The sequence below is a fragment of the Loxodonta africana genome, chromosome 13 (genome assembly GCF_030014295.1).
Source record: "Loxodonta africana isolate mLoxAfr1 chromosome 13, mLoxAfr1.hap2, whole genome shotgun sequence".
Taxonomy (NCBI): domain Eukaryota; kingdom Metazoa; phylum Chordata; class Mammalia; order Proboscidea; family Elephantidae; genus Loxodonta; species Loxodonta africana.
Genome location: NC_087354.1, coordinates 26,508,154 through 26,529,909, shown reverse-complemented (window position 1 = coordinate 26,529,909; position 21,756 = coordinate 26,508,154). Strand labels below are relative to the sequence as shown.

The 21,756-nt window shown below is 41.2% G+C and overlaps 1 protein-coding gene across 2 annotated transcripts in view; it reads right to left on the bottom strand.

The window, feature by feature from the left end:
• AGBL1 (AGBL carboxypeptidase 1) overlaps window positions 1-21,756 on the bottom strand; it is a 968,506-nt gene that overhangs the window by 446,249 nt on the left and 500,501 nt on the right. For both annotated transcript variants that reach the window (XM_023552843.2, XM_064267104.1), the window contains exon 19: window positions 14,683-14,859. In XM_023552843.2, the coding sequence (XP_023408611.2) occupies window positions 14,683-14,859 (177 nt within the window). The remainder of the gene's footprint in view (window positions 1-14,682; window positions 14,860-21,756) is intronic.

Genomic DNA, 21,756 nt, shown 5'->3' with positions numbered 1-21,756 from the left:
CACACAATCAAATGCCTTTGCATACTCAACAAAACACAGGTAAACATCTTTTTGGTATTTTTTTCTTTCAGCCAAGATGGATCTGACATCAGCACTGATATACAGATGGCCCATGACTTATGAAATATTTTGAGTTACAATGAACAGTACTTACGAACGTTCTTATCATTAGTAATACGTACTACGTACAATGTTGGAGTGTGTAATTTGCTGGTATTACAAATTTCAGATGTTCAATCTTGTGACTAACTGTTCAAAACACTGCCATATTTATAAAGATATTGATAATAAAAGGCAATAATCATGAAAACTAAAAAAAAAAATGAGGTATTCAACTTACATCAGAACCAACTTATGATGAAGTCATTGGAATGGAACGCCATTGTAAGTTGGAGACTACCTATGCGTCCTCTTCTGTATCCAGCTTGAATTTTTAGCAATTCCCTGATGTATTGCTGCAGCTGTTTTTGAATTATCTTCAGCAAAATTTTGCTCGCTTGTGATATTAATGATATTGTTCAATAATTTACACGTTCTGTTGGATCACATTTCTTTGGAACGGCACAACTATGGATCTCTTCCAGTCTGTTGACCAGGTAGCTGTCTTACCGTGAGCACTTAGAGCACTGCACCTGTTTGTTGAAGCATCTAAATCGGTATTCTATCAGTTCCTGGGGCCTCCCCCCCCCGCCCCCGCCAATGTCTCCAGTGCAGCTTGGACTTCTTCATTCAATACAATCAGTTCTTGATCATATACTACCTCCTGAAATGGTTGAATGCCGACCAATTCTTTTTGGTACAGTGACTCTGTGTATTCCTTTCACATTCTTTTGATGCTTTCTGCATCATTTAACATTTTGCCCATAGAAGCTTCAAGACTGCAACTTGAGTCTTGAATCTTTTCTTCAATTCTTTTGGCCTGAGAAATGCCAAGTGTGTTCTTCGCTTTTGGTTTTCTAACTCCAGGTCTCCGTGTGTTTCATTATAATACTTTACTTTGTCTTCTCCAGCTGCCCTTTGTTGAAATCTTCTGTTCAGCTCTTTACTTCATTTCTTCCATTTGCTTTAGCTACTCTATGTTCAAGAACAAGTTTCAGAGTCTCTTCTGACATTCATTTTGGTCTTTTTTTTCTTTCCTCTCTTTTTACTTCCCTGTGCTTTCTTCATGTATGTCTTTAATGTCATCCCATAACTCCTCTCATCTTCCATCGTAAGTGTTCAGTTCATCAAATCCATTCTTAAGATGGTCTCTAAATTCATGCAGAATATACTCAACGTCATACTTTGGCTCTCATGGACTTGTTTTAATTTTCTTCAGCTTCAACTTGAACTTGCACATGAGCAATTGATGGTCTGTTCCAAAATTGGCCCTGGCCTTGTTCTGACTGATGATATTAAGCTTCTCCATCATCTCTTTCCACAAAGGCACTCAATTTGATTCCTGTCTATTCCATCTGGTAGGGTTTATGTGGATAGTCATCATCTGTGTGTTAAAAAAAAGGGGGGGGGATTTCCAATAAATAAGCCATTGGTCATGCAGAATTGTATCATGTGATCTCCAGTGTCATTTCTATCACCAAGGCCATATTTTCCAACTACCAATCTTCTTCTTTGTTTCCCATGTTCGCGTTTCAATCACCAGTAATTATCAATGCATTTTGATTGCATATTTGATCAATTTCAGACTGCAGAAATTGCTAAACTCTTCAGTTTCTTCACCTTTGGCATTAGTGGTGGGTGTGCAAATTTTAATAAGAATTGTATTTACTGGTCTTCCTTGTAGGCATATGTATATTGTCCTATCAATAACAGCGTGGTACTTTAGATCTTGAAATGTTATTTTTATAATGAACATGATGCCATTTCTCTCAGTTTTGTTTGCCTGGCATAGTAGCCTATATGATTGTCTGATTCAAAATTGCCAATACCAGTTCATTTCAACTCACTAATGTCTAGGACACCGATCTTAAGCATTCCATTTCATTTTTGGCAACTTCCCATTTCTTTGATTCATACTTTGTACATTCCATGTTCCAATTACTAATGAACGTTTCCAGCTGTTTCTTCTCATGTTTAGTCTTACGACATCAGCAGATAAAGGTCCCAAAAGCTTTACTCCATCCACATCATTAAGGGTGACTCTACTTTGAGAAGACAGTGCTTCCCTAGTCATATTTTGAGTGCCTTCCAACCTGAGTGGCTCATCGCCCAGCACTGGATGTTCCACTTCTATCCAGAAGGTTTTCAACGATTATTTTATTTTTTTGGAACTAGATCACCAGGTCCTTCTTCCTAGTCTGCTTTAGCCTGGAAGCTCCACTGAAACCTGTCTACCATGGGTAGTATTTGAAATATCAGTGACATAGCTTCCAGCATCACTGCAACACAGAAGCCATCACCATAAGAAAAACTGACAGAAGGGTGGTACGTAATTAATTTTACACTTATTTAAATGTTATTACTCTTTGTTAGTCTAAGAAATATTTTGAAACATTTTGGTCTTTCCAATTCTGCATTTGCCTTTAGGGAGGCATTTTTGTTATTAGTTTCCCCTACACTGGATTCAACTCATGGAGACCCCATGTACAACAGAACTAAACATTTCCTGGTCCTTTACCACCTACATGACAGTTGGTGTGCTCTAGTCCATAGTTGCGGCCATGTATATTTTGAGAGTCTTCCAACCTAAGGGGCCCAGCTCGCAGTACTAAGTTGGATAGTATTCTGTTGTGATCCATTGGGTTTTCACTGGCTAATTTTCAGAAGTAGATTACAAGGCCTTTTTCCCTAGTCTGTCTTAGTTAGAAGTTCCGCTGAAACTGTCCACCTTGAGTGACCCTGTTGGTATTTGAAATATCGGTGGCATAGTCTCCAGCATCATGGCAACATTCAAGACACCACAGAATGACAAACTATCAGACGAGTAGTGGCAGGGAGTTATGGTTAGCTATAAACCCCACAGAAACACCTGTAGTATATATTGGTGTGGTCCTAAAGAGGGCATGCTGTAATAAGAAGTAGGAGAATACTTCTTAAGGATTCTAGTGTACTCAGACTGAGCATGATGTATACCCCTGGTATGGAATTCCATACTGGTGAGTTTTAGAAATAATAAAACAAGATACAAGTAGGATGAAAGAAAAACCAAGAACTTCTGGACACTGGCCTACTGTCAAACAATTATCTTCTATTTTATCCAGATAAGTTACCTTTTTCAGTTTGACAACCAACTGGTATATGATTCCTACTCAACTCAATCAACATTTCCTGAAGGCCTGAACCATCATTTCCTTCTTCTGTGTTCCCTGATAGCACCCAGTTCTTTCCATATTACTTGTTGCTGCTATTGTTTACTTATCTTCCTTTTTGCTTGACTATAAACTCCAGGAGAGCAGGAAGCTGTCAATTCTACTCTCCATCATATTCTTGGCACCTAACATATTGTCTGAATGTTAAGAAAGGCTTATTGAATGATGAATGAAATAAAAAATGATTGAAGAAGGAAGACGAAATCACCATGTATTCAGAATTGGCTAAGTACATTTAACTTTTCTATGTATATCTCCAGTCACAAACTTTAGCTTAAAACAAAATAGATATCTAATAAATATATGTTGACTAATTGATGAAAACAATTATAAACCTATATAAAAACATTTAATGCTCACTTTCTCACAACAGAGTTCAAAGTACTCTAAAATACCCTCTTCTCATTTATATTCAGGGAACACAGGTGTATAAAGAGAATTACTGCTTGTGCTTAGAAATAGAACTCTCTGAGACTACTCTATGGGAATGAAGCATTGGTGGCTCATTCCCAAGACTAGGTAGAATCCTAGTCTTCCAAGCAAGTGATCCTGGTTCAACTCTCGACCAATAAACTCCATAGACAGCCACCATTCATCTGTCAGTGGAAGCTTGCATGTCGCTATGATGCTGGACAGGTTTTAGTGGAGCTTCCAGACTATGATGGACTAGAAGAAAGGCTTGGTGATCTACCTCTGAAAATTAGCCAATGAAAACCCTATATATCACAGTGGTCAAACCCATGACCGATCATGGGAATGGTGCGGGACCAGGTAGTGCTTTTTTTCCAATTTGCATGCGGTTACCAAGAATCAAAGGCAGAGACAACCACAACTAACAAATGAACAAACAAGAAAAAGCTTTATTGAAGTGAAGAAGTGACGGATAATGTTGAAGCATTGGCAGGAGGACTTGAACAAACATCTGCCCCTCATAGTCAAGGAGGGTACTGCGGCTCAGGGTCCATTCCATTTCAAAGATAAATTTCTAGCATGGCTTTTAGGATGAGAATGCCCTCCAGATAACCCTTCATAACTTGGACTGTGCCTTTCTCAGCATAGTAGGATAGAGATGCCTCTCCAAGGAATTCAGTCACGCACCAGGGACCCAAGAAAAGCATCCCAGACAGGACTAGTCCATTTTTCCTTATGCCACAAGCCAGGTAAAACCTTGGATTAAATCAATATCTTCTTTAGTTTTATGTGTCTGTTCCCTAAGGGTATGTGGTTTATTGCATTTACATTGATCACATGGGGAGAGAAAGAATTGGAGAGATAAACCATCATTTCTTATTGGTTGTTTGAAGTCAAATTATTTTTAAAGGATCACAGGTCATTTGAGGCTCGTTGGATTATCCCAAGTGCCAAATTCCTTCCTTATTTTTGATAAAAAGAACCATTTTCTGCAATGGGCATTTAAAATTCACAACTTCTGAGGCTTCAGTAACCCCAGGAAAGACTCCTGCTGGCCATGTTATTAGCATCACTGCCTCTTGATTTTTACTTTATTCTTTTTAATATTTTATCATAATACTGACAGACATTATGAAATTGAGGGCTCTGGAATGAGGACAATATTTCACTATATCATTAAGCCCACAGTGAGTTAACCAACTCTGAGATCACATACAAAGGGGTTTAAAAAAAGTGTGAGAAAGAGAATACAGCAAGCCAACACCTGTTGAGTCACATTAAAGGGATAGAGTATTGACATGAATGATTCAGAATTGGTTCAGACTAAAATGATATATTAGCATCTGGATTTCATATTTTTATCTACCAAGGAACAAAGTGGCATTCCAACTGCAAAACGGGCATTTGGAAAATTGTCCTTCTCTTTTCTAAGCCCTAGAGAGGGGAAGGCTGTAGGGAATACGGAAGTAAAGAAAAACTGATCCAGCATTAAAATGTTGGCACAGATCAACAAAATGTGTCATACCGGAGACCACTTTCAACTCCTAGATCACACTTATATATTTCATTCTAGCTCACAGAAATTCTAAGAAGGAAGTCCTCCCCATCATAGAAAAGTTAGAGCTCCCCAACTTCTCTTTCTTGGCCTCTAATCCTTTCCAACCTACCTTGCCTCTCTGATGACCAGTTATTAGCTGCTGTGGAGATGGCCCTGGCTCATGGCGACCCTATGCACAACGGAGTGAACCAATGCCCAGTCCTGTGCCATCTTCATGATCAATTGCTGATGGACTCCCTGATGGCCAACAGTGCTTTAAATCGGTACACTTGGGTCACCTAGGGACCTTGTTAAAATGCAGATTCTGATTCAGTGGATGGGGCCTGAGAGTCTGCATTTCTAGCAAGTCCCAGGTAAGCTGGATGCTGCTGGTCCACAACCACCTGAGGGAAGCATTCTAAAGAGAATAGTGTGGTAGGCAATCACAAAAGATTTAGACTGAAATTAATCCAAAACACACTTAATATGATACATCATTGTTCTTGTACTAATTGATAAGTAGACAGAAATGGCAACTTACAGACTCCATTTGATTTCACAAAGTCAACACAAACCCTTCCAGAGCAGAAACTAGGAAGCTGTTAAGGGCCCTCTGGAGATCTTGGATTCAACAAACAAAGGCATGGGCTCTTAATCTTCTTGGGATGACCCACCCTTTAAGAATCTTTAAAACTATGGGTACTCTCCCCAGAAGAATGCACACAAAACCAAACAAACCATTTTGTACATAATTATATGTGTTTCTAGATTTCCTAAAGGCCACATAAAGGGAATTGTTCAAAGATAGAAATTTAAGAAATTCTGACCTTGGGGTGTCTCTGCAGCCAGGAAAAACAGAGAAATAAAAACGTATTTAAATTCTCACTGGGTTCTAGAGTTTTTAAATACGACTCTTGTAGGAGAACTAAACCAACAACCTAAAGACACCAATGAAATCTCCTTCAAAAAAAAAGAAAAGAAAAGGGTGGGTGAAGGTGGATAATTTGAGGCTCTGTGACAAAAGCCATGGAAGATTCTTCATATGCCAAAGGGGATATCAGGAGCAAGAAAACAAAAACAAAAGCCAGTTTCAAAACCATCTTGCCTTTTATGTCTGAGTGCCCTATCTCAGAGTCTCTTAGTGATCAGCCACTGGGCCACGAGAATCTGAATCACCAGAGGTATTTGGTAAAAACTATCTATTCCTGGGCCGTCCCCCAGATACAGTAAATCTGAATGCTGGGTTCAGAAATCTGTATTGTATATGCTCCCCAGGTGATTCTCACACGCATTCAACTTGAAGAAACACTATACCTCAGATTAGGAGCCCTGGCGACACAATGGTTAAGCACTTGGCTGCTAACTGAAAGTTCAGCAGTTAGGACTCACCAATGTCCCCAGGGGAGAAAAGAGCTGGCAATCTGCTCTGGTAAAGATTACAGCCTAGGAAGCCCTATGGAGCAGTTCTGCTCTGTCCTATAGGGTTCCTATGAGCCTGAATTGACTCCATGGCACACGATAACATTCATCAGAGTACATTAATGAAAATAAGCCACCCCCCTCACCTCATGCAAAGTTCAAAAGGAGTTATATTCCAATAGGAGGCTACCTGCAAAACATCAAAGTGACTTCTGAGAGATGAAGTATATCTGAATAAGACACTTTTAGTTAAGAGTCAGGGTCCAACCATCTTTGTTTAAAATGCAAAAAGAAAACCACCATTAATAATTATCACATACAACCAAGAATAATAAAATCTATAATAAAGAATCAACATGTATGGCAGATGTGATGGTTAAGATTCTGTGTCAAATTGGATGAGCCACGATTCTCGATGTTTTGACAGTCATATAATATTGTGATCACTTCCCTGTTGAGATGTGGTATGTGATCACCCCCTTGATGGGATTTGCTGTGAGTAGCCAATCATTTGAAAGAGAGCTTCCTTGGGTGTGCGGCCTGCATTGAATATAAGTGGGCATTCTGGCAAGGCTCAGGGGCTTTTTTGCTAGTGCTAGATCCTGCAGCTGGCTACTGTTTGTCTGACCTCTGGTTCTTGGGCCTTGAGCTAGCAGCTTACCTTCGATCTTGCTTGCCAATCTTGGGTTCACCAGGCCCCTACTGCTACGTGAATCAGGAGAAGCCTCTATCCTGACCCGTGGACTTGGAACGTCCCAGCCTCTACAACCGCATGAGGATATACATATATGCTTTAGTGGTTTTGCTTCTCTAGAGAATCCAGCCTAAGACAGAGGGTTTACTATGCAAACAGTGGTAACTATTTTACAGGCAGTAGCTCAATCAGTCTTCACAGCGTCTTTGTGAAGTAGGAAATATGAGGAGCACCATTTTTACAATAAATGCTCATACAGGTCAGGCAAGCCAAGGTCTCAAGGTCACTGGACTACTGAATGTAGTGTTTGCCTTGGAACCCTTGTCTAGCCCAGGAGCCCACACTGAACAAAAAGCTGTGCTTCCTTATATAAATCTATGATTGAGAAGCATTGGTATGTATGCATGTTTCTGTATATGTGTGTGAGGTTGTTGTTGGTGGTGTGTGCTTCACTGGAGAGAGACCTGGAGATCTGCTCCCATAAAGATTACATCCAACAAAGCCCTATTGGGCAGTTGTATGCTGTCACATGGGGTCATTATGAACCAAAATCAACTCATCCATGCATGCACACATGTGTGTGTCCTGGGACAGAAGCAATTGTGCAACTTAAAACACTTTTGGGGAGGAAATGTGACCTCGATGAGAGCTGTGCAAGTCCAAAGTGCTACATGAGAGCAGTGTGTCTGATGGGAAAAGAGAAGAAAACACTAGAAAGTAAGAAATTAACATGAAAAGCAAGGCAGGAGGTTGCCTAATACAAGCTTCAATTGGTGGTTTTTCTCCTGCTGATAGAAAGTGGCCATTTCATACTTATTACATTCTTTGTAGCCCTCTTTATTTACTATTTGGAGAAGTAAAACAAAAAGACAGGCCACAATAGGATTAGGGGACAGGGGCAGATAGAAAAGCTAAAGTCACTGACAACTAGCTGAAGCTAAGAAACCAAAGTGCTTTCTCCCTGGAAAAATGCACATACCTAGAACACGTTGCATAAGATTTTTAGAGGTTTCAAAAACCTGCTGCACAAGCTCCTTGGGTACCCAATACACGCAGTAACTCTTTAGCACAGTGTAGAACTGCCCCGTTGAGTTTCCAAGGAGTAGCTGATAGATTCGAACTGCCAACTTTCGGTTAGCAGCCGAGCTCTTACCCACTGCACCACCAGGGCTCCTCATGCAGCCTTAGTTAGGCATAATTTAGCAGGAATCATGTCCATCTCTTAGCTCAAATCATATCTCCCTTTTATACACAAGAAAACTGAGAGTCAGACAGGTTAAGTGACTCACTTGTTGCTGCAGGTGCAGTTAGTGGCAGCCAGGAGTGGAAGCTAGGTCTCCTGTTTCCAAAGCCCAGGACTCCTTTCACCAACCACATTCTACTAGGCAGAAAACATGGGGGTAAAAGCAAAGATCCCAGTGCCAGACCTGCCAGGGTTCAAATCCTGGCTCTAAAACTTACTAGCTATGTGACCTTGAGCAAGTTACCTAACCTCTCCGCTTTCTCATTTGTAGCATGGAGATGAGGATAATAAAACCTACTTTGTAGTGTGGTGGCAAAGATGGAATCCTTTAATATATTTAAAGGGCTTAGCACACAGCAAGTACCATAGAAGTGTTTGTTATTATTACGACCTTAAGGACATTGAGTATTATAACATTCAAGCAGTGTTAATCAGCATTCATAGCATGACTCTCATAATTGTCTTCCGGGATGTTTCAAGAAAATGTAAAATTCCTCATTTTCCTGGTCATGAGATAAGGAGAAAACAAGATCTATTATAACTGTTCTACAAATGAAGAAAACACAGCAACGAAAGCATGTGTGGTTTACTTGGGGCTTCATAGCGTAGCAATATGAGGGCAGGAATAAGTCTTCCTGTGGTCCTTGGGTCTATATATCCTGTCCTTTCTTGCCTGGCCCAGGCTCTCTTCTACCACAGAAGCACTAGACCTCCAGTGCAAGAAGCACTTTGCTGAGCTGCAAAGCCTGTAGTTCTGTCTGGCGGCCTTGTTCCCTAAACAGCTAAGGTGAAGTGAGTGTGGGTAAGGGGCCACTGAGAGACTTCAAGCCGAGTTCAGATGATTTAATTTCTTACATGAAATCCACCCGTATCAAATCATCTTCAACAGTCTAAGTGCTTAGTTCCAACATTTATGTTTTTTAATGCAAGCCTTTTACAAACACTGTTCTAAGTCAATTTCCCCAGGAAGCAGCCTCTGAGACTCTGAGATTTGCATGCAGAAGAAATTTAGGGGAGGGCTCCCCCACCGGAACAACACCTGGGAGTGGCGAGGAAAGCAAGACTGGCTCAGGGCTCTGAACCAGTTTGTCCCAGTTCTAACCCCTGCTGATAATCTGCATATCCACCCCCAGATATACTCAGTCAGAATCTACATTTTAACAAGATTTGGTGATTCTTACATATAATAAATTTTGAGATCCACTGTTCTACTAGTGGTTCTCAGACTTGCTCCCTGACCATGGCCTGGGAATTTGTTAGAAATGCAAATTCTCCAGAGGGAACTTGTTAAAAATGCAAATTATCAGCAGGGGTTTGAAGCCCTGGGTTGGGCAGAGGGGGAACCTGAAGCCCTGGGTTGGGCAGAGGGGGAACCTGAAGCGCCGTGCAGTTGCAACAGAGGCCCCTGCTGATCCTGCAGGGAGCTCTGGAGCTCGGACGGCCCTTCGGAGTTGTCCCCGGTGAGGCCAGGAGGCCAGGACTTTCTACCCTAACATGGACCAGACACGGACGGCCCTTCGGAGTTGTCCCCGGTGAGGCCAGGAGGCCAGGACTTTCTACCCTAACATGGACCAGACACTGGAAGCAGGCTGCCCCTGGGGTTATCATTAGGTGCTGTGTAGTACAACAAAATGAGATACTTCCTGGTCCTGTGCCATCCTCACAACCCTTGCTATGTTTGAGCCCACGGTTGCAGCCACTGTATCAATCCCTATTGTTGAGGGTCTTCCTCTTTTTCGCTGAACCTAGGGAGGGGGCATAATTCTGGGCCAGGCAGTTTCCTTCATCTGAAGTCAGTGTCTGGTGATGGACACAGCTGGGGGCAGCCGAGGAAATGAGGGCCTGGATCTCGAAGGTGCATCACAGCATCCACCGTGTATGTAATGGAAGTTTTGCTGGCTAATTGTCATCTGCTATCAGAATGCGGCCATGTGAGATTCCACACCTGGACTAGAATTGCTTTACTCTGGGAAAGGATCCATTAGATGCTCTCAAATCACGTATACAGTGACAGGTCTGAGAGGCCGCAGCACTGCGTTCTTACGCATTTCCCTCTCACCCACACACATGTTCCATTTCCACCCAGAGCAACAACTCTTATCCTCTCATCATTGCCATCTTGAAATGTTTTCTAATCGTACTAAGACCGTGATGGTTTCTTCCCTTTATCTAGTTATACATGGACATAGATAATTACCATCGATCCTGCCTGGGAATCATCTTTTGCTCATTTGTTCACCTATTATTTCATTCATTCAGTCATCAAACATTTTTAATGTCTACTCTATTCATGCTGGAGTCCCCACATGGTATAAATGGTTATTGCACTTGTCTGCTAACTGAAATGTTGGAGGTTCAAGTCTACCCAGAGGTTCCTGAAAAAAAAGCTTGATGACCGACTTCTAAAAATCAGTCACTGAAAAAAGCCCTATGAAGCACAGTTCCACTCTGACACACATGGGGTCTCCACGAATCAGAATTGACTCAAGGGCAACTGGTTTTTATTTTATATATTATGCTAGGTATTAAGTATAAAAAATGAATGAGGAAATTGAAAAAGGCCTTACACGTGTCATGAAAAGGACTTGGATTTTATTTAAACATAATGAAGACATCTTAAAGGATTATGGGCAGTGTTGTCACTTGAGTAGGTTTGGGTTAGTCAAAGGTCTCTCTGTTGGTGGTAGAAGATGAATTGTAGGGAGTGTCCACAATAGAAAGGAGGCAATTTGCAATTTGGAATTTAAACACCAGTTGAGTCACTCCTTCAAACCTCAGGTGAGTCACCCATCTTTTGTCCTTCCTCTGACTAGGACCCACTTTGCAGTCTCACAAGTCAGCAATGTTGCCAAGCAGCATGTCAATGGTCTGTTTGGTGGTGGGTAGTGGGGAGAAGGCGGGGGTGGGGGGGGCACGGTATTCACATTATCGTCCTAAGCCACAAGAAGCTCATGGGGCCCATCCACATGCCTTCATAAATGCAGATACACAATGTATATGACCCCAGGTCACAAACACTCAGTGTGAAGCACACAGTTGTCCACGTAGAGTGGACTCCTCTTAAAAATGAGCCCCAGAAGGATACATCATTCGTTTTTGGCTTTTCCATTCACTAGCCTCAATAGCTTTGGGCCAGTCACTAATAGGTAAAGTAAATCTCTCAGTGGGTGGGACTTCCACATTAAATAGGAATTATGGATCTAAGTGTATGTCCTAGTGGTAGAGACTCTAACCCAAAGAAATAAAAGCAGGAGAATTTATTAAAGAATTTATTATAGACTGGAAAATAGAAGTGAAAATATCATATTACTAATAATTATTTGAAGGTAATAGCTTTTGTTCTTTAACGCAGTTCCAACATAAATGTCACTGTAAGAAATGATATTTCATTTCGATGCTAACATATCAGGTACTTAGTGTGGTGGGGGAGAAAGGATTGGAACTACTTTAAAGCTGCATTAACCAGAGAAACTGCAAAAATATTTATATTCTTATGAAGGAAGGAAAGAATGCTCCTCGTGGGTGTATTTAACTATCCTCCATCTTTTGGATAAATGGGAATGCTAAACAAAAAATGGAAAGATGACCTTAGAATAATAACTGGAGGACCCAACTGGGACTTGGCTTCCCAATGTACAGAAATCATTTGCAATATGTTCAGGATGGAAATTTCTATACTACTTTATAGCTCATAGACTTCATTATATACCTCCAACGAAATCACCAAAACACCGAACCCCAGACTGGCTTTCTTCCCCTGCGGTGGGCCTTCCTATATGTAAAATTACTCACCATCCCCTTGCTTATTGTCTACAATTCTGGTCAGTGACTCAACAATGTTTGGAAAGACAGAAAAACAAAGAAAAGGAGAAAACCAATACATTTGGAGAGGTGTTTCATATAAAGGACGGGATTGTTAAAGCAAAACTCAGATCTGGCACTGTTAGGGCTTTCTCTAACCAGTTCTTTCTCCATTTTTCCTTATCAAGACTCCCTGCAAAGATCATGTGGAAAATTTCCCAGGGCAAATATTGAATGATACCTGAAAGCCATCACATTGGGCAAGCCTCTTTCATGCTGTCATTTCCAGCAGCCACCCTGCAGTTTGCATGGAAGATGAAGAGTTGATAATGGCCTGAAACTGAGTCAGTTCGTTTTCAAACGACAGCTTCCAAGGACTTGGAGTTTCTAGTTGATTTATTGTGAATGGCATTGGTACTTACGTGACTAGAAACTGTTAGCCTGAACTGGTGCTTGGAGAAACAAAACCTATGAAAGTCGCCAATCCAATAAATCTGTGAAGAGTTACATGGAGTTGTCTTTCCAACAAGTGCCTGGCCCCTTTCCACCAAGAGGCATACAGCTAGAGAGAGAGGTACAAGTCTATAGCCATAAAGCCGCAGAGCCGCAATATTCCAGGCTTACCTTTCTGATCTTAGGGGTTTTGAATGCCAAGACAGTGAACAGATTCTGGATGATCTAATCCCAAAGTGCATTGACATACCCATTCTCTTTTGGCATTTAAAGAATTTTGTGTAGTAGGGAGGGGAAGAATCCATATAATCACTGGAAATTCATCTGTTTGAAATGCACAGATTCATAGAGATGAGTAACTTCCGCCACTGCTGGTAAGTGGAACGGTAAGGTTTTTTGATGCCCAATTCCCTGTCCATCTAATGATCTCATTCTTCTCATTCTACATCTACAATAATGTGGGTAAATAAGAAACAATTCCCCCCAATAGTTGATTAATTCAGTAACAAACAATTCTTTCAAGCAACTGCCTAGAAGAACTAACTGGCTATTGGAGAGAATTAATGGGTCAAAATAGGTGGTTCAGAAGCTCTCTATTGAAAAACTCTTTGGCCAGGTGGAAAGTTCCATGATGTTCACTGCCTGTCACTCCCTGTCCTCCTTTTTATACTGAACAGATTCTCTAAGCTCCAAATTGTGCACAGATGCCAGGCACTTTCTGGCTGTTCCAGGATAGTGTCAAAGCCAACACAATGAGCTTTAATGCTGGTGAGGTCCAGGTATCTTGGGGTCGAATGGAAGTCACCAAAGAGTAGTCTGTCAGTTTGCCTAACAAACTGAAAAGAGTCTAGTACCCTGGCACTGTCACAATGTCCCTTATTTATGCTCCTTTAGGGGAGTGAGAAGAGCAATCAGAACAGCCTGCCCTAGCCGCTCTCCAGTGAGAAGAGCAATCAGAACAGCCTGCCCTAGCCGCTCTCCAGCTGCTCAAGCAGTTAATATAGCTACAGAAAGAAGGTGATTTATACAAGAGCCCTTTCCCTCAACACTGGAGTGTGAGTCCCAGGCCTCTCATCCTGGGAAGACCCACACCACACACACACACACACACACACTTCAGCGTGCTCTGGTAACAGCACGATGACATAGGGAGCTGCTGATGTGGATCAGCACAGAAGGCCCAAACTCCAAAACCCACTGCCGTTGAGTCAAATTCCGACATACAGAGACCCTACAGAACAGAGTGCAACTGCCCCGCAGGGTTTCCAAGGCTGTAAGTCTTTACGGAAGCAGACTGCCACATCTGTCTCCCACGGAACAGCTGGTAGGTTCAATCTGCCAAGCTCTGGGTTAGCACTTAACCATTGCACCACCAGGGCTCCTGCATGGAAGACAGAGACACACAGTATGCATTGACAATATCTATAGACCAACCTAGGCCCTTTTGATCCATCAGGGACTGGTCCACTTGTTGCAAAAGGCAAGAAACAGATACCAGTGTATGTAATAGAGGCAGATATTCGATAAAAGCTGGGGTGCGTGTAAAGCGGAGGCTTCCTGCTGCTTGCTAGTCAAGGCAGCTGATAGAAGAGCTAGATCAGAAGGCATGCGCACTTTGCTTCTAGGACTAAAACATATTATGCTGCAGGTGAAGGCAATCATTGAACCAGTTCTTCTTCAAGCAAGAAGCTGAGACAGATGCAGCTTGGAGCCTTCCCTGTCGGGTGAGAGAATGGGATCAAAGATTCTTTCATAGCCCCCATTACAGTTGAGTACTGCTGGACAGAAAGCATGGGTGTCCCAGAGCCTCACATACCTTATAGGGGCCTTGGTTGCAGCCACAGAAGCTGTTCTCCATGGTATAGCTTCTGGACACCCCCATTTCTCGCCACACCACAACCCTGGCCGTGGAGGCTCGGGATTTCTCCACGAGGAAGCTGCAGCTGCCCATTGTGAATGCCGGTGCTAGCTTATCAAGGATCTTGGCAAGAGTCTACAATAAAAAATCAAACTATGATGAGTTGTGAGTGACTGGGGATACACACCTGAAAAATAGCTTCTCAACACATACCTATATCTATATGCATGTCTATATTTACATCATCTATCGAATACTTAGCACATGCTATTATGAATCTTATATCAACCCTAAGTAATGGATACCATTTGTTTTATCATTTTTGCCAATGAGGAGACTGAGGCTTAGAAAGGTTAGAAAATAATAATAATAATACTAACCTAAAATCACACAACTACAAAGTGGCTGAAATGGGATTCAAACTCTGACCTGCCCAACTCCAATGACCATAATCTTTCAACTCTATCTTCTACCTCACTTTGGATATACACCGTGCACACATATTTGGCCTCATATGGTGTTGAAGCTGCATTGAGCCCCATGAAAACCATAGATTCCACGTGGACCTAAGACTGGTAGAGTGACTCCACCCCACCTCCCTGTTTCTTAGCCTTAAAGGTCAGCCTAAGGACTGATAACTTATCTCCGAAGGCCACAAGGAGCACTTGGTAATTCTTGAGCAAAAAGTATATATAAAGTTCACTTGTCTTCTAAGAGTATGTAATTACCGAAATGAGCTCTTTAGTCTGGGTCTCTGACCCATAAATCTGAGATTCGCTAATGATAAAACCTCTACAAACCCATCGTCTCTGGGTCTGTGTATTCCACTTTATCCTGCAACAATCTTTTGCTGTCGGGAGTCAGTTCTGACTCATACTAGCCCTGTATGAAGAGGAGAACTGCTCCACAGGATTTCTAAAGAGCGGCTGGTGGATTTGAACTGCCAGTCTTTGAGTTAACAGCCATAGCTCTTAACTACTGCACCACCGGTGGAAAGGCTTTATATGTAGCCACTTAATACCTGTTTAGAAAACATGTGTAGATCCTTGCCATCTGCCCACAGATAGAAAGGAGGCCCCCTACCACCAGTCCACCCTGTCGAAGGTGCCGATTCAGCAGAAATACTGAGCTTAGACCCAAAATCAAATCTGTTCCGGTCGAGTCATTCTGACCCATGGCATCCCCATGTATTACAGAGTAGAACTGCTCCATAAGGTTCTTTTTTTTAGCTGTGATTTTTATGGAAGCAGCTTGCCAGGCTTTTCTTCCATAGCACTGCTGGGTGGATTTGAAACATCAATCCAACATCAGCTGAGTGCACTGACTGTATACACCACCCAGGGACTTACTGAGCTTAGACAGCTTCAGAATTTCATGAGAGTAACAATAAGGGTTCTCTTTTTTCAGTGCTGACAGAATATGCACAAACCAGCACTGAATATAAAGTTATGTACATTAAATGATAAACAACGAAACTTCAGGCATTTGGAAAAACTGAGGGTAGGGTAGGGAAGCAGAATAAGTTGATGAGTATATGAAATAAGGAATTCTTTTTAAGAAATGCATGTGTCATTAATTTCTAGAATATTGAGCATATCTCTTAATCACTGTTGTTCTAAGTCTTCTTATGTTTAATGTAACATTTAATTATATTAATGTAAGAGTTAATATAATTAGTAATTATATTATAAATTATGTGTTATAGAAGATATACAGTTGATTCTTATTATTTACAGATTTCATATTTATAAATTTTCCAACTCTCTAAAATTTATTTGTAACCCCAAAGCCAATCCGTGTGCTGTTTTGCGTTCGTTCACAGTCACGTACGTGCACAGAACAGCAAAAAAACTGAGTACCTGATGTGCACGTTCCCAGCTGAGGTCGAACAAGGTTGGTACAGTTCATGGTGACTTTATGGAGCCCTGGTGGCACATTAAGAGCTCAGCTGCTAACCAAAAGGTCAGCAGTTGGAATCCGCCAGCTGCTCCTTGGAATTCTTATGGGGGCAGTTCTACTCTATTCTATAGGGTCTCTGTGAGTCAGAATCGAGTCGATGACAACAGGTTTGGTTTTGGTTGGTGACTTTATAGAACGTAACTATCATGAATAATAAGAATTGACTGTGTTAACATCACTATTAATATAATTTCATATGTTCTCTACATTCACACACAGGCTCCAGATCTATAGGCTAATACTATCTTCCACAATTGCCTCTTACTTTATCTCACTGTAGACTTTATTGTCCCTCTCTTCCTGTGACCCCTCCACCTTATTTTTCTCCTTCAACATGTTTATCACATTATAATTAAATTAAATTAAGTTTAAGGTAAATTCCATTTAAATCATTGTTTATGTAATTACCAAAACCAAAACAAACAAACCCATTGCTGTCGAGTGGATTCTGACGCATAGCGACCTTATAGCACAGAGTAGAACTGCCCCATAGATTTCCAGGGAGCACCTGGTGGATTTGAACTGCCGAACTTTTGGTTAGCAGACATAGCCCTTAACCACTGCACCACCAGGGTTTCCACTTATGGAATTAGTTGTTTATTTTCTATCTCCCCTGCAGACTAGAAGTTCCATGAGGGTAGGGTCTGTGTCTTATACACAGGAAAATACTTCACATGAAGCTCACAGAGGGTACTCCATAACTATTTGCTGAAATAAATTTTTTCCTAGCTCAGGCCCTTAAAGGGCTGCTAAAACAACTAGACATAGGTGTACTATTTATACATGCTGCAACTAAAGTGATTGAGGTACTTGAAAATGGCTTTATCAATTTCTACCTTATCGCAAAAAAATTTAATCTTACATCTTTTAAATGATCTCTCATTTCTTACTTAAGTGAACCTGGTTTTGGCAGATAGTACAGCTCCTGTCCAAATGACCACACATTCAAATTAATTGTGTGTATCCTAGAGAGCTTTACTAGCTATGTTCCCTTCCCTGGGACCTGGAGGATGTGGGATTTACAAGGTGAAATTGGAGTACCCTCTTATGTCTCCACAGTGACAGTTACTCACTCATTAAATGATAGACTCCTGAACTATGACATTTACAATAATCGCCTTATTCCATCACCTCATTTCCCTTTAGATTTCACATAAATTGATCTATGCCAGAGGGAGGAATGACAATGACAGCTATTCTAAAGTAGACGTTGTCTCTTTTGTTAATGAATAGGCAATAGATGAACTCTGGAGTCCTTGGGTGGCGCAAACTCTTAAGTGTTCAGTTACCAACCGAAAGGGTGATAGTTCAAATCCACCCAAAAGTGCTCAGAAGATGCTAACTGAAAGGTCAACTGTTCCAATCCATCGGTTGCACCTCAGGAGAAAAGACCTGGCAATCTGCTCTCATAAAGATTACAGCCCCTATGGGGCAGTTAGACTCTGTCCTATAGAGTCCCTGTAAGTTGGAATTGAGTCGGTGGCACACAACAGCAAAGACAGCAACAAAGGATCACAGTTCTACTCTGACACACGGGGTTGTCATGTGTCAGAATCGAGTCCACAGCAACTAGTTCGGTTTGTTTTGGTTTTATAGATGAATTAATTCATTTGTGCCTTGCTCCGGTGCTCCCTAAGAGATAGACAGAAAGATAGCATTCAGCTCTTTCCTTGCCACTTGTTCTGGGCCCTTAAGCTTAACCTCAGTTTCCATAATTTGAAAATTAGAGTAGAGATCTATTCACTGACTGCTCACTAGTGTTTCACAAGCCTTAACTCAATCATCGTAAGTCTTTTGAGGTCAAGTTCTATTCTTACCCTATTTTATAGATAAAGTAGAGGCCAGACAAGTTAAGTACCTTTTCAAAGATCATAGAACTAGTGAGGACAAATTCAGAATTTCAACATAGGTGTTCTAAATTCAGATCACATGAGCTTAAAGGCTGCAAAAACTGCCTTCTAAATGGAGTATTAGAGTCTCAGAGACATAGAGATCGAATGTGCAACCCCCCTCCAAAAAAAAAAAAAAAACCCATTGTCACCGAGTTGATTCCAACTCATAGTGACCCTATAGGATAGAGTAGAACTGCCACATAGGGTTGCCAAGAAGTGGCTGGTGGATTCGAACTGCTGACAGTTTGGTTATCAGCCATAGCTCTTAACCACTGTACCACCAGGGCTCCCAATGTGCAATAAGCATCCAATATATTACACTATTATTTATAATTATTATAAACCTATCCCAAGAAAAGCTCACTTCTTTCTGCTTTTTCTCATTTTTTGAAAGTAGACTTCAGAATGCCAATTAAAGGCTTTATTCAGGAGAAGAGAATGCCACAGCAACCTAGAACCCTGCTTGGACTAAATACCAGACATCATAGCAGAGGGGTTAAAGGCAGGCAGGTTAGAGCCAGAGAGACCAGGGCTAAGAGTCTGGTTCCCCCATTTACTTGCTGTGTGCCTTCAGATTACCTCAGCCTCTCTTCTGTAAGAGGGAGAATTTATGTCTCTCTAGTAAGGTCGCTATGAGTCGGCATCAACTCCACAGCAATGGGTTTGGTTTTATTTGGAGCCCTGGTGTCACAACGGTTAAGTACTCAGCCACTAGCCGACAAGTGGTCCAAACTCACCCAGCATCTCCACAGGAGAAAGACAGGGAAAAATGCTCCCATAAAGATTACAGCCTAGGACAACCCTATGGGGCATCTCAACTCTGCCACATGAGGGTGTCATGAGTCAATTCAGACTCGAAGACACCTAACAAAAACAACAACATAAGGGTTGTTGCAAAGAATAAATGAGATAAACTACATATAAGGCTAGGGCATAGCATGGTAGCTGTCACTTAGCATGGCCTCAGCAAAGCCCTCTGGCAGACAATTAGAGACCAGTCCAGAGCTGGCCTCGGAATGAGTCTTCTGCTTGCACCTAGACACTGAATCCTTTCTACCAAGGAGTAGCAGAGGCAGGGGGAAGTGTTGATTCTGATTCAACAATTCTGGTTTCAAGGCACATTTTAGAAGCCTGAGCTCAATTTTAACTCGTTTCCTTTCTGCTGAATCTTCCCAGCCCTGTCTGCTTTCCCAAATTCAGAGAAGATGGAGCTCTCAAAGACATGCTGGCTGAGAGTGCACTAGATCATCCCTGGCCCAGAGTTCATTCCCTGGAAGAAGGTCTACCAAAGCAATGCAAGCTCCATACAGTCCACCCTCCAGGGTTCAAACGTCTTCTCTTTCCTCTAGATTAAACACATGGCAAAGGTGTGGGTGGGTCAGACTTTGTAGCTTGACTTCAAGGTTTATTTAGCTTGTCTGTCCCTCAGTTTTGTCTTCCTAAAAAGGAGGGGTGGTGTCAGTAGTATTTACCTTGTGCGATGTGATTAATGCAAAGCACTTAAACCCTAATAAAAGTGTGCTATTATTATCATTATTATTGCACTGTTCTTAGTGGGGTTTGCTGATGAGTTCAAGTTTGGCGAAGGGAAAAATCACTCTGCTTAAATATTCAACTTTCCAAGATCTAAAAAAAAAAAGTCTCCATCTGCCTTGTGTGTTTCCTTTCTTTTAGCTTGGAAGCCCTCTATTTTCCAAGCTCCAAACAAAGATGTATTCTTGCTTTACCTTTTTTTTTTTAACTCTAAATTGCAGAGCAGTCTAACCCATTGTTCTGTTTCTCTCCAATACAGCACAGACCTTGAAATATAAGATCCCTGAGGTCAGAATCTTAAAGTGTGGATTCTGGTGCCAAATAGACAGACTGGTTCAAATCCTAGATCTTGCTAACTATGTAACCTTAGTCAATTTACTTAACCTCTGTATCTCGTTCCCTCATATATGGAATGGGATGTTATTAAATGTATCTATATTCATTCAACAAATATTTGTTAAGTGCCTTCCATGTGGTGGGCATTATTCTAGGATGTACGTAGAGTCGTTAGGAAGATTAAATGAACTAATGCGTATAGAGCACTTAGAATGGTGTCTGGTAGATGCTCAGCACTGTGTAAGTGTTATCCACAATAATTATCTTTGCAGCTCCTCAAAAGGAGAAATTTATGAAGGGGATCAATGCCAGGAAATGTCACCTGAATGACTAAAAAGATATATTCTCCAGGCAGCAGTGCAGAAGACCTGATTTCAATTACTCTCTCCTCAATTTACTGTTATTCATAACCTGCAATTAAAGTTCCTTGAAGCTCAAGTTTTAATTAATGCAGAATCCATGCCATTCAACTGCTTCGGGTTTCTCTTGGTATCAGATTTAAATTGACAATCATCCCACGGCATATGCTTTTCTTATGGAACGTCCTAATGTAGCTATCACATTCACCCCTCAAAACTTTGTCTGTTGACTCCAGCCAGGATCATCTACCCCACCCTGCACAAACTGAGTTAATTGAGCCTTTCTGTTTTACCACATAGTATTTCTATTCTTGTGCTTATTATGCTGTGTTTTCAGATCCTGATTATCTGCCTCTCTTCCTATCATTTTTTAAGTCCATGCTTTATTCAGCCTTGTTACATAAATACCTATCACAGTGTTTGGCACAAGATAGGCAATTAATAAATATTTGGGTCTTTAAATATTTATGAGGTTTATTGAAGTGTACATTTGAATGGTTTTTAATAAATGTATACAGTCAGGCAGTCATCACTACAAATCCAGCTTTAGAACACTTTCATCACCCTAAAAAGTTCTCTCATGCCCTTTTGCAGTCACGCCCTGCCCCGTCAATCTCTGATCTCCTTTCTGACTCTATAGTCTTGCATTTTCCAGAAATTTTATATGAATTAAACCATATTATTTGTTTCTGACTTCTTCCCCTTAGCATGTTTTTAAAGTTCACCCATGTTGTTTTATGATTGAGTAGCTCTTCCCCTTTTATTGCTAAGTAGTTTCCCATTGTTTGAATATAGTGTAGTTTGTTTATCCATTCACCAGTTGAAAGACGTATGTGGCTGCTGTGAACACTCAGTCTTCACGTAGATATATGTTTTCACAACTCTTGGGGAGATTCATAGGAATGGAATTGTTGCATTGTATGATATAAGTATATTTAGGATTTAAAGGATCT